Source organism: Nycticebus coucang, chromosome 6 (genome assembly GCF_027406575.1).
Source record: "Nycticebus coucang isolate mNycCou1 chromosome 6, mNycCou1.pri, whole genome shotgun sequence".
NCBI classification, from domain to species: domain Eukaryota; kingdom Metazoa; phylum Chordata; class Mammalia; order Primates; family Lorisidae; genus Nycticebus; species Nycticebus coucang.
The window spans coordinates 29,177,508-29,192,078 of record NC_069785.1 but is presented as its reverse complement, the minus strand read 5'-3'; the positions used below and the strand labels follow the sequence as shown (position 1 = coordinate 29,192,078).

At 37.4% G+C, this 14,571-nt stretch overlaps 1 protein-coding gene across 2 annotated transcripts in view; it reads right to left on the bottom strand.

Moving 5' to 3' along the window:
- Positions 1-14,571, bottom strand: part of STXBP6 (syntaxin binding protein 6) — a 296,278-nt gene that overhangs the window by 200,337 nt on the left and 81,370 nt on the right. For both annotated transcript variants that reach the window (XM_053595005.1, XM_053595004.1), the window contains exon 2: positions 11,363-11,551. In XM_053595005.1, coding sequence (XP_053450980.1) covers positions 11,363-11,516 — 154 coding nt within the window. In that variant the 5' untranslated portion in view covers positions 11,517-11,551. The remainder of the gene's footprint in view (positions 1-11,362; positions 11,552-14,571) is intronic.

Sequence of the window (14,571 nt, the reverse complement as noted above, 5' to 3'; positions counted from 1 at the left end):
GAAGTTAGGAGAGCCTTTTTTTTAAAGTTGGTTAGTTGGTTGGGGGTAGTTTCTACGGGCGTTGCATCACAGTGATAACACAAATAGCGCTCAGTGCTAATGCAAATTGTCAGTGCTCAAAGGTAATGCAAATAGTCAGTGCTCACTGGTAATGATAATTGTAAGTGCTCAGTGTTAATGCAAATTGTTAGCACTCAGTATTAATGCAAATTGTCAGCAGTCAGTGTTATCCCAAATGGTCAGTGGTCAGTGTTAATGCAAATGGTCAGTTCTCAGTGTTATTGCAAATGGTTAGCGGTCAGTGTTAGTTTAAATCGTCAGCGCTCAGTGTTATTGCATGGGGGCCCCAAACTGGTAATCTGCCTAGGGCCCCATGGGAACTTAATCCGGCTCTGCAGACAGCTGAGGAGTAGGAAGCCCAATTTAATTGACAGTAAGTGCATTTATATTCTGATTGCTATTCAGTTGTGTATGATCTTGTATGTTGTGTGCTGTGTAAGCCCCGTTTCACACTGTTGCGATCTTCTTAGATTCGCAAGAAAAAAGGCATACGTGCCTCCTTTTTTCCTGCAGTGCGAGTTCACAGATTGCAGTGCGGTTCACACAGGGTAGTGTAAACTGGAAAGGTGGTGGAGGAACTGGCTCTGTCATCATGCCTGTTCCCACACCGCACCAGTGTGAGCCTGAGGTAAAAGCGGAGTTCCACCATATGGGCACTGGTGAGGCTGAAATGATGTGGACTGGCAAGTCTGCATTGATGGACACTGATCAGACTGCATTGATGGGCACTGCAGTCTATATGTCTCTGTGTGGGCAAAGTTATTGCTGGTATATTGTTTTTATAGCGCTGTATATATATATTGGTATTTTACTAATAGCAATTTGGAATCCCTAGGAAACAATGATATCAAAAAAGAGAAAAATTGACTTGGAGTGTAGGGTATTCAAAGAACAGTGGACTTATGATTACTTTTTCATGCAGTCAAGGAAAGAGCTGTGTGTTTGATATGCCAGAATATAGTGTCTGTGTTCAAAGAATACAATTTGTGTTAACACTATCAAACTCAACATAAAGATAAATATGATTGTTTGGTCGGAGAAGTGAGAAAAGATAAAATAGTAAAACTGAAATATACATTGACAACTCAGCAAAATACTTTTGTGAAGCAGAAACAGCTAAATACTTCATCACTGTGAGCAAGTTTTCAAGTTGCCAAGCTAATAGCGTGCACTGGCAGACCATTTGTGGAGGGAAAATTTATTAATTTTTCCTTCTTTCTGTTGCCAATGAGATGTGTCCAGAGAAGGCCAATTTATTTAGGATAGTGAGTCTTTCAGGACCCTCAATGACACGAAGGATTGAAGCAATGGGAGACAATTTGCATCAGCATTTGCAAAACTCCGCAAAAAAACTTTCCTATTTTTCCTTGGCACTCGACGAAAGTAATGATGTTCGTGATTCTGCACAACTTCTAATTTTTATTCGTGGCACGAATGACTATTTTGAAGTCACAGAAGAGCTTGCTGCACTGCAAAGCATCAAAGGAACAACTACAGGAGAGGATATCTATGAAAAGGTTTGCCAAACTGTGAATAGTTTGGAGCTGGACTGGGCAAAACTAGCCAGTGTGACAACTGATGGTGTTCCTAGCATGGTGGGGTCTAAGAAAGGAGTAGTTGCTCGCATTAACCAAGAGATGGACAAACATAACCATTCTCATCCAATAGTCATACACTGCCTCATCCACCAACAAGCACTGTGTAGTAAATCACTGAAGTGGGACTTTGTTATGAAAACTGTGGTATCTTGTGTTAACTTCATTACAGGTAATGCACTAAACCACAGACAATTTCAGGAATTTCTGTCTGAGCTAAATACTTCCTGTGAAGATGTTCCATACCATAGAAGTCCGTTGGCTAAGTTGAGGGAGAGTTTTGAAACACTTCTATGACTTACTTCCACAGATTACAGCTTTTCTGCTTTCAAAAAACAAAGAAGTACCAGAGCTCAATGATGTAGAATGGCAATGGCACCTTGCCTTTCTGACAGATGTAACAGAGCTACTCAACAGTTTCAATGTGCAATTTCAAGGAAAGGGGAAGCTCATCTGTGATATGCAATCACATGCAAAAGCATTTGAAGTAAAATTAGGCCTCCTCATCAAACAAGTGAAGGAGGAAAATTTCTGCCATCTCCCCACAATTCAAAATCTGTTAGTGGAAAATCCATTGGTTGCATTCCCAAATAAAACGTGTGGATTCACCGGAAAAGTTGCAAAAGGAGTTCCGATTTAGATTTAAAGAGCTTCATCTCCAGGAACAGGACATACAGCTTTTCTGTAACCCATTTTCTATTTACATGGAAAATGTGGATACGATTTACCAAAAGGAACTGGCTGAACTGCAGAATTGTGACTCTCTGAAAGACGCATTCAAGTCAAGCAGCCTTCCTAATTTCTATGCATCTCTCCCCCTGAGACATATCCTAATCTCAGGAACCATGCACTAAAAATGGCAACCATCTTTGGCAGCACTTATGTCTGTGAACAGACTTTTTCCAGAATGAAACATCTGAAATCTCCAACCAGATCTAGACTAACTGATGCACACTTGCGTCACTTGTTATGACTAGCAGTGACAAATATGGAACCAGATATTGACCATCTCATTAGCCAAAAGCAGGCCCATAGTTCCCATTGAAATTCTGGTAAGTTTGTTGATTTAACTTTACTTGTTCTTCATTTTAAATATTGTATTTGTTCTGGTTTTGTTTTTTTACTTCAAAATAAGATATATGCAGTGTGCATAGAAATTTGTTCATGTTTTTTTTTTTTTTTTAAATTATAGTCCGGCCCTCCAATGGTCTGAGGGAAAGTGAACTGGCCCCCTGTTTAAAAAGTTTGAGGACCCCTGGATTATACATACACATATATAGTTCAGTTACTCTTCAAAAGACCTTTGGGATACAGACACTCTCACCATTTTAGAGATGAGAAAACTGAGCCTCAAAGACATGACAGAGCTGATACAGAGTTAGCATTTTACTGCAAGCTAGTGCTGTGCCTAAGCCTGTGTTCTTCTATAGCTGGGCTGGGAGAATACAGGGAGCAAAAGGGACTCCTGGCATCTCTCAGTGCCTCTGACTACAACTTACTGACAAAAGAAGGCTCAATACTGTTAAACTCTCATTACCACAGCAAGGCGCACTAACTTCTAAAAGTGTTAAAGAAGAAAATTACCCAAACAAAGAATTCATCTGCATGTCTTAAAACAGTGCCTTCTCGGTAGGCTGCCATGCAGGCTGTCTGCCAGGTATATAGTGCCTCGCCAGCCACTTTCCAGAAGGGGAGCTGCCTTAGTTTGCCATCTCCCCAACCACCACTTGCTCTACCTTTGCAATTAGTCAAAACTCATCAAAATGAACATAAGTGAGTGAGCTGTGAAACTCCTGTTCTTCGCAGTGGGCTGCATGGTGGGAGAGTACAGATGGAGTTTCCTTTTTAAATGAAATGTTTTGGCACTAGCCTCTGTTAAGAGTTTTCCCTTGTTTCCATCTGGTTTGAGTATTGGAACGCATACATGAGAGAATGGAAAAAGAAAACCCTGTTTGCTTGCTAAACCACTAGAAAAGCTGAAGTGGCTGACAGCACATCATCTAAATCCCTGGAGATTAGAACACTCTGCTCATGGAATGTTACCACACTGTTTTTATTAAGGAAAAAAAGAGCTCTGTTCCTCAGACCTCGCCCTGTCCTGGAAAAAAAAAATTAAAAATTTATCTACTTTGAAGTCAGATGGACCCAGGTGTTGAAATCAGCTCTATCATTATCTTTTCGCCTGGCCCGGGGCAGTACTGACGTTAAGCCTTGCTTATTTTATCTGTAAAATAGAAATAACAACAGAAAGCTGCTGTGAGGTTTAAATGAGATGATACATATTAAGTGCTCAGTTATCTATTGTGAGACTCTCCTATTCACGAGGCTTACCTCCAATATCCTTACCACTGGTTTTTATAGGAAGAAATCTAGAACCACCAAGGTTCTAGATCTAAACAAAACTTTAAGGCATCTACTTTTTCTATTATGCAACGGAAACAAACCAAGTTCATATGTGCCAGTGTCCTTGTCAGGAGACTCTTTGAATTTCCCTAGGGAGTTCATTTTCTCTCTAAAAGTCAAATATATATCTAACAGTGTCATTCTAACACGTAAATTTCTTAATAACCCAGTTATTAGTGTACAGGACTGTCACCAGCCAGCCAAAACCAACTAAAGCTGAAACCAAGAGACCAAAGTAATATCAAAACATGCTTATCACTAAAGCTGTGTGAGTTTGGGAAATCTTCTCTCATATAATTCCTGTTCTTACAGAAGGCAAGCAGAACCTAAGGGAATATGCTTTAGAACAGTGGTTCTCAGCCTATGGGTCATGACCCACAGGAACTGTATTAAAGAGCTGTGGCATTAGGAAGGTTGAGAACCACTACTTTAGAATCAAACTACCTGGGTTCACATCCTTGTTTTGTCACTCACTAGCTGATTAGCTAGCTCAGTTTCCTCATCCACAAAATAAGAACAGTGCTCTTATTTACCTGATAGCATTGTTTAAAGGATTAAGAGAGTTAATATTTGGAAAGAGGACAGGAACTCAGTATATACCATCACTACTCTTATTACATTACTAATCCCAAGGTGGGCTGCCAACACCCTGACCATATTGAGCATTATGTGGGCATAGCAGGTGCTATACTTAGAAATGATACTTGGTGGTCAAACTACTAGACTAGAAAACATTTCAGAAGTAAACTCTTCTCTTTTAATTTCATGTAATCAACAGTTACTGTTGTTACAAATGTTTTAATCAAATGCATCTACGCATCTGGATGTGTAGATGTGAGAAGGATGTGAGAAGACTTATAAAATGGAGGCACTGGAAATAATTTTGTTTTTTATTGCAGTTTCTTCTAGAGTTAAAGTTTTGTGGCTGAATTGACATAGCATATCACTGTAATAAAGAGACCAAAGGCTTAGCCTTTTGTAAATTTCAAATATAGGAAAGTCTACTAACCAATAATCTCAGACGTGAGAAAGGAAGAAGCTGCCTGGGTCGAAAGTGTCCCATGTTTCTATCAATTGTGAAGAGTCAGAGAGGCATCTGCTCCTTAAAACGCAGCACTCCTGGGCCTAGTCAGAAGGAGTAGGTGCTGTGGTGGCATGAGTACGGCCAGGGGTCAGGAATTGGGTAAATGTCTGAGTCTGTCACTTCCCAAATTGTGGCCACAAGAGGTCACAACCTCTGAGGAACACTGGTTCCTCCATCTGTGAAATGAAGAACATATCACCCAGTAGATAGGGATGCTGCAGAGATCAACTGGAATTAAAACAAATAATATACTAGGCACAAAATTTATGCTTTTTACTTTCTTTTATAAAATTTTCTAAAAAAATCTCTTACTTTCAGTAACATTTACTTAAATAATAAATATGTAACATTATTGCAGTTGTTTTGTATTTCCCCTTTCACTGCTAATACTTTTGTACACCTCTGATTTCATTATTTTTCTTGGGTACGCACTACTGATGGATAAATCATTTCTATCATGGCCAAATCTCCTTATGCCAGATTGCTGGTAGTTAAATCTAGTCACCCTAATTCCAGCAAAATCCTATACAGAGTTTTCTCAAACCCTCATATGTTTCAACGTTAATGTAACCTAAATTCCTCTGTATGGTATGCATGCGATAAGAACAGAATTTGGTATAAAACTTTTGAGAAGGTTCAGAATCCTAGAATCTCAGAGCCCAAATGAAATGCAATGTAACTACGCTAAACTTTTCAACTGAACGGTGCATCTTACAAGGGTACATGTGAAACTTACTAAATGTAGAATATAAATGTCTTAACACAATAACTAAGAAAATGCCAGGAAGGCTATGTTAACCAGTTTGATGAAAATATTTCAAATTGTATATAAAACCAGTGTCTGGTGCCCCATGATTGCATTAATGTACATAGCTATGATTTAATTAAAAAAATAAAATAAAGGTCAGAAAAATTAGAGATTTGACCATAGCCAGACAAAGAAGAAACTAAAAAGTATTTTTTAATAAAACTGAATACCAAAAATATGTCACTATGTCAAATATTACAATAAGAGAACTCAGAGTATACCTTTTTTTTTCTTTTTCTTTTTTTTTTTTATTGTTGGGGATTCATTGAGGGTACAATAAGCCAGGTTACACTGATTGCAATTGTTAGGTAAAGTCCCTCTTTATACCTCCCTTTAAGTAACAAAAATTCTCAATTTTAGCTTCAAAAGTCCTTCCATAACAGTTTCAAAATACAGATAGATAAGCTTCCACACTACCCCTGGTGCTGCATTAGCAGAACCAGGCCATCTATACTTTGAGAACCTCTTCTCAATGTAATTGTAAGGGACATCCAGCACTGACGACCACTGACATAAAACATTAGGTTCTACTCTCCTAATCCATAACATTACCTTCTTTGGGTACCATTTACATAAATTACTTCATCAAAGAGCATTCAGAACTTCTAAAAGAAAATTTTGCTCTCTCAATAAATCTGAAATGACTTCGAAAAGATTAAGATTTTGTGTTTCAACAGAATATGTAAAAGAATGTACTAATCACAAAAATTAAAGTTCTGCGGGGAGAAGTAGCAGCCAAGGAAAGATTCTTCTCCATTTATGGATATGAGGGCTATCATCATATATTACACATACAGAATTAAAGCAGGATCAGGAAAATAGATTTTAAACATGAAATTACAGAATGCTCAGTAGGCAACTGGCCTCTAATAATAAACTGATTTTAACTTAGCATGTATTTTAGTTTATAGACCCAAATCTGCACGAAAGGAACAAGCAACTGTACAAATTACTGGGGGTGGGGCTTGTTTCCACTTTAAATGTGTTAACAGTGCTCAGTTATAAATATAAACCAAAAATTCAAACAGCACCTTCCAACAGGCATCTATTGAGTCTGCACCCAGCAATGTGCCAGGTGCCATAAGGGATTTAGAACACATCAGCTCCAGTCTTTGAGCAACCTAATCAATATGAAAGAGCAAGAATTAAAAAGTAGCACAAAATAAAGATCTTTTACTACATATATAGATACATACAGACATAAGCACAGGTTTATATGATACATGGCTGTTTCTATCTGATGGTTCAAAAAAGCCATCTGTAATAACTTCTCATCTCTATAAAGGAGAAGGCTAGTTTCCCCCTTATGGGGCAGACTAAGATAAGGTTAATAAATTCTGCTCATCCTCTGCTAGTGATGCTTTAAAACTTTTTAAAAATCAATTTTATTGAGATATATTTACATCTAATAAAATAATGTACCCATTTTAAATATGCAGTTTATGGGCTGTGGAAAATGTGCACCCCTGGATAATCACCACTATGATCAACAAATGTAACACATGGATCCCTACAAAAATAAATCCCCTTCAAAATCATCCTGTCACTCTAGATTAGTTTTGTCTGTTCTAGAATTTCTTATAAATTGAATCACATAATATACAGTCTTTTTTATTCAGACAACATAACACTTTTAAGATTCATCCATGTTACTGCATATATTGGTAATTCATTCCTTTTTATTGTCAGGTTGCATTCCATGGCAAAAATATTAAATAATTTGCTTATTCCGTCAACATGTAGGTAGGTATTTGAGTCACTTCTGAGTTTCAGTTATTATGAATAAGACTACAGACTGTGAACATTTGTGTACAAGTCTTTATGTGGACGTATGTTTTCATTTCTCCTGAGGATAGGCCTAGGAATAAAATGCATGTTTGACTTTATAAAAAGTGCCAAATAAGTAGTTTTTTTTTTTCTGTTTCTTCTAGTGTCCCTACAGTGATTTTGCAAAGACACATTTTGACCTATATTTTTATTCCTTTTATAACATGACAATGGTGTAATTCAGAAGCAAAGAACCAGCAGAAATGACCACATAAGATGCAAAGGGTCAGAAATAGGGTGAGACAAAAGGAACGACACGTGTGACAGTTTTACGTAAGGATATGCAATAATACGAAAGATTAAGATGAAATTGATGCTTTCACTTGTACACTGGATGGGAAGCAGCAGTCTGAAGTGGCATAAGTGAGCCTGGTTTATTGAGACACATACAGGACTGTTCTGCTCTTCTCTGTCATCCTTTTGCATGCTGGTTAAACATGTCAAATAAGTAGTTACATCACTTTTACTTTCCCATTAGCAAAGTATGAGAGCTGAAACTGCTCCACATGCTTGTTAACACTTGGTATTGTCAGTATTTTAATTTTAGTCATTGCTGAGAAGAAAAAGTGGAAACTAATGCTTCAAGAACACTAACTACAGAGACATCTTGGTACAGAAGCACTTGCTTACCATTCAAGAAGTTAATCTGCAAGTCCAGTGAGAAACACTAAAATCTTATCCCAAGATTCCATGAACTAACTGGAAAGATTATTTTTCTCTTTCTAGAATTACAGCAAAACAACCCAGCAAAGAACATCTTATTTCCTCTACTTTAGCACCCTTTTTGGATGCCCGCAAAGGATATATACCTTACTCTGAAAATAAGGAGTCTTACAATGGACCTCTAAACTTTCAGATTATAAACTGTGCTAGATACTGGGGGGGAAAAAAAATCACACGAAAAAACATTAGTAAAAGACACTGGATATACATAAAACACTCATGCCCAGGTGTATACATGGCAAGCTTGTAAACTCGTAAGATTTCTCCCTTCTTTTTTTATAATTTAATGCTTCCTGCTGTTTGAAGAGTAGTTAAAAATAATTTGCAAATACTGCCCTAGTTTGGACAAAGTTTGCCTGTTCAAAATGCATAGCTGGTTTTCACCAGCCAAACCACAATGCTTCAAGGGCCTGGCCTCCCAGAAAGCATAGGCAGTTCACACTAATGGCAGGAAGAAGCCTGTGATTACTGGTCTCTGCTTTCATTTCATAGCCTTTCCATGTGAGCTGAGCTACAAAGAGGTCATCCCTAGATTGAATAGGAGAAAAGGAGAAATTCAAAATCCTGCTTAGTCTTTTAATGAGGCTGCCATTCCCTCTGCCTGGAATGCCCTCTCACCCACACAATCCTCTTTTCAAAACCAGTGAAGCCCTACTTTTCTTGAAGCTCTTGCTTCTCCCAACCAGGCCAGATTCTCCTCCTACATGCTTTCACAACACTGTATTTTTCTTTTTTAACCTCATTAGTTTATAATTATGCTAGTTTAAGTGAGCAACTTGCTAATTTCTATCGCTTCTTCCCTACCAAATTAGGTAACCTGCACGAATTTTTCTCATCGCTGGACTCCCAGCACCTAGAAAGCTCAGCACATGAAAAGTACTGAGTAAATATTTGACTAATTAACTAAAACACTCATCAAAGATGAGACTGACATGCCTGTAAGCTTCACATAAATTAGGAAAAAAAGGCAGCTGCTTCTTTGTCATTTATGAGAAAACTCAAACTGCAGGAAAGTTGGGTGTCAAAGTACCCTGGCCTTCTCCTGCTCCAATTTCCACTATACTGCTTGCTTCTATACCTACTTTATCGATCGATACCTACTTTATCAATCTATCCTCTCTAAATTTAAAACCAGGGAAAAATATGAAGACTTTTGAACAAAAGATTTTCCTGCATTAGAATGCAACAAGAAAGCAATTCTCATAGTTTTAGACATTAAACCTGAAGATTTGGGCAATTTGTAAAGGAAATGCAGTTATCCAGTAAGTCCCAGGCCATTATCTTCTATGACCAGGGAAATGGTTATGCTATTTCCCTTAGATGAAGTTGTTAGCATCCCCATATCCTCTTGCAGACTTCATGACCCAAAATAGGCAGACAACAGCATATACCTAAACTGCAAACAAAACTATTCTCTTTCAATGATTAGGTATGTGCTAGGCTTCTCATCCACCTTTCTTTCAATGATTCATCTGAATGAAATATTGAGAGAACAGAGTTTAAAAAATTAGAACCACTATGTGTCCATGCTCAGCTGATACTCAGCCCAAGCACAAAACAAAATTTATTATAAGGTATTATATTCATTATTTGTACAAGCAGAATCTGAATTTAAGAATAAGGAAATGCATTTAAAACCCGAGTTTCGTTAGCAAAATATTAGGAAGGTATTAGGAAAGGTTACTTTTGTCTTTCATTTAGTCATTAGATATTAACTGAGCTCCCACTCTATGCTGGGCAATGCATAGCACACTAAAGAAATACAAATATCTCCTAAAAACAACCAAATTTTATTAACCTAATCTTTATTTGGGAAAAATAAAGAGAGACTAATGTTTCCACATCAATTCTCTCTATGCATTTAAATAAAAGCTTTCTTCTAACCACTGAAAAGTTGTTCCTACCAAAGTTGTATGTTCTTGTTTCATTCTAATTGAAGATATAGTCTTTTAAATTTACATGTTCTTTCCGGTAAAAAAAAAAAAAAGTTCTTTTTAACCACAAAATAAATTCTAATAAACATAAATGATCAGATGCTTAATTTTTTAAAAAGCTAAAAATGGTCCAAAAAAAATAAAATTTTATTTCCAAACCACAAGTGAAGGAAATAATAAAAGATGAATTAAGGTCAACTTAAATCTTCCATTGCCACACTACGGGAAATATTATCAGAGATATTACAAATGCCTCAGATGCTCAGATTAGCATCACCTATAACTCCAAGGAAATGTATCCAAATTTTATCTCAAAAATCTTAGCACGAATCCACAGTAAATCCCACAGATCTTCTACAATCAGAAACCAGTGAAGAAACAGCAAGAGAAAAAAAAAAAATCCAACAAAATTCAAAGCTTAATAAAGACAGATGCTTCTTCCCGACAAGGCAATGGCTGTCAGGCAAAGCAATGATTTGTGAACTAAACTGATTTTCTCACATTCCATAGGTGCCAACATTTATCTTGAGACAAGCCCTTACTGATTACTGGCAGCTGTCTGGAAAAACAAAGCCAATGAAACTCAGAGTGCTAGTAATCAAAATTGCCCAAATAACAGGAATTGTTTTAAAACAAAAACTCCAAAGGACAGCTCCTCTGTCAGTATCCTAGTATAGACAAACATGTGTGCCCTATACAGAAGCTCATAACGAACTGAAAAATAAATTAAAACTGAACTTCACTACCTTTCTAATACATGGCAACCTCAAAAATAGAAGTTGCCACAAGTAAAGAAAACAGAGAAAGAGGGAAGGGGGACAGACAAGAAGATGTGACGAAACTCACACGTACAATCCCCCAGATACTCACAGTTAACCGTTTTAAAATAACTTTGTCTTAATAACGTTAGTATCTAAGTTTTCATTACCTGACAGGCAGATATAAGTTAAGTATTCGCCTTGACCCCCAGTTGCCAAGAAAGGAATCTTTTTCTTGGTCCTCCTCTTGACTTGGACAGCTCCCAGCATCCTTTCATCCAGAGGTGCAAAAATTTCCTTGCTGATGGCAGATTTGGCACTCATCGTAGGACAAGTGAGGAGGGCACGCAGTGAATTTTCTAAAGCAGAAAAAGAAAGAATTGGAATCAACAACATTGTAAGAGGCCATATAAAAATGAGTAGCAAGCTGATTTATAGGTGAAATAATTTTCAATTTGCAGTTTAATCTCTTACTTGAAATGCATTATATTAATAGAAACATTAAAATCAAGCTCTTCATATTTGTAGTAACTATGAAAAAGTGAAAACAAAAAAGAAATACTTATTTACTCTCTGACAATACCAGATGCGATGTGAGATGAGCAGCATGAAATGTGATAAAGAAAGTTTGTTCATTTCTATCCCACTGTACCTAACTTGAAATGCCAAGCAGTATCCACCCTGCTCAGTCAGGAGTGTGATCTCACACTTCCACTCGAGAAGTGTTTCCACTGCCCCACAATCCTTAAAGTCAAGTTCTTCATACTCCTCAAAATATCCTTTACCGCTAATACGAATCCATTTCCCTAATTCTATTCATAGTTGGAAATAATATCTTCTCTATAATAACTAGACATATAATAGAAGGCCATTCAATGAATACCCTTCTGTTGCCTTTGATTAGGCTACGTGACAAATTCTTATGTATCAGCCTCTTTCAATGGGCCCAACTTTCCAGTGCTCTTCTGCATCTAGCTGCCATGCTTTGGACACTCCACAAATATCCACATTCTCCTTCAGCCAAAGTGAACACAGAATTCTAAAAAAGTATCTAACGAATGCTAAGTATTTTGGAAATGTTACCCAGCAGTTCCTGCATGCCATGCTCCTGTGGTTAACTGGCAGTGGGTGCCTAATAATTAAGAAATAAAGCAGCATGTTGCTGACTCACAGTGAGTCCCTCCAAAACTTACACATGCACAATCCCCATGTTATATTTAGTCTCCTAAAACATGTACCTCCCTAATGATTGTAACTCTGCTTATTTGTGTTTGTTTATGCTCAAGGTCAGTCTGAACTCTGTCATCCAAAAAGCTCAACAGTAACTGGAGTAAAGTCCATTTCTACCCTATTCTACCATCCTAGTCATGAATGTTCTCTCCCTTAATCACTGACAAATTTGCGTTCAGGCAAGTAAAAAAAAAATCAGAATTAAAGCTTCAGATGGCACCTATGGCTTGGCCATGCAGGTTGTGCAGAGCATCGAGGGATGCTGCATGGTGATCAACAGGGCGTCTATACATAGCACAGCAGCCCAGAGAGCTGATCAGATTGCTGTGAAGCAAAAAGAGCCAACTGGTAAACAGACACCTACTATGTGCCACCTTCATGCTCAGTTATAGCAGGGAAAGAAGAAGTAATTGAGGTTTTTATTCTATAGACATTATAGATCAATACCTAGATTTATTTGTGCTTTGATCACTGCATTTTATCCCTGGCATCAAGGTTCTTCACACTGGCTAAGAACAAAACTAGAATAGCATAGGGGGACCTGTTTTTCAGTGTGCTGACGACTAACTGATATGCTGTGATTTCCTGTAAGTTAGCAAACAGAATTCCCCCCAGTGTGCTTTATCCCAAGACTTTCAACTAAGCAGAGTGTTGTAATTTAGCAGGAACATTTTTCAGAAAGAGAGAAACACACACTAGTTCTTTTCTGGATCCAAGAACTGTCACCTCTCACCATTTGGGGACATATACAAAAAAAAGAAAGCCAATGAGAGCCCAGCGACTTTGCCCACTGCATAAGCAAAGCAGAAAGAAGCCACAGTCCCAACCCCATCAGGTACTCTCTGACCACTACCTTCCCAACTGGCACGGCTTTTGCCTTTTCATCTCAGGTTCACATTTTTTCTAAAACTGTAGTTAAAAGAGATAGAAAGCTATCATTTTATTGTATAAAATCTATCAGATGGTAGGAAAAGAAATGTGCATGTTTTACCACAATCTTAGGAAAGTCTGTTCTTTTGAAAAACTGGTGAGACATGGAAATGACATTTCCATTTTGTTTTTTATAGTGATATTCAGTGACCAAAATTTAAAAAAAAAAACTTAAAAATGAGTAAAGATAAAACCAGTAACATTACTACACACAAATGTTAGAATCAAACAAGCTTGGGTCCAAATTATAGCTCCAACATCTATACCGGTGCGATTTATGAGTAAATCTCTTAAAACTGCAGAGCATCAATCTACTACCTATAACATGGAGATATCTTCACCTACTTTCTGGAACTGAAGAATTAAATGAAAAAATATGTACTTATTCCACTGCCTGAATTTAAAAATGTATATGAAAGTGGCAAAACTTGTACTGATTTTGCTACTAAGATATGTAAAATAAAAGGCCCTCTGAACTTGTAGCAAGTGAGTAAATGAAGCAATCTGTACCATAAGGTATGTGTAAAAGTGAAAACCAACTTAATTTACCAAAGCCTCACCTTCCTCACTTGTGGGTATGAGACCTTCTACATTTGGATAAATGATCTCTCATATGGAAGGTTCTGTACTAAATGTAACAAGGATGAGGAATTTAAAGGTGTCATCCTCAGGAAACTCATGCTATCATCAGACTCACTCTGTGAAATTACTGAAAGTTTTTCTTCAGGCCAATGGTATTAACAGGCCAGTGTGGAGCACACATGTCTGTTTTTAATGTCATTGTGGAATGGTAATGGACAGTAGATTAGAAGCAAATGAATCAGGAAGTAAAAAGGATATTGTTGTAGGCAAAAATTCTATGGCAGTAACTTAGAAGAATGTCTCAAATCTGCTTGTGCATCTGAAAGTAGCATAGAAAACTTTCCAAAAATGCAGACTCCAGGGCCACTCTTTGATGCCCACCAAATCAGAATCCTGGGATCTGAATTTTAAACAAATCTAACTTGTTTTCATGCAGCCATACCATCCTTCTGCCACCTAATTTAAAAACTGCTAGCCCAGAGAACTAAAGTCTGGACTAGAAAGGTGATGATGGAAAGGGAAAGACTGAATCACTTCAGAAAAGAATATAAGAGTAATGAATTTTTTTTCTCCTAATTTAACCAAGCAGCTTTATCAAGACTTACATCTTACAGTTGGTAAATCAATGTCTGGGCCC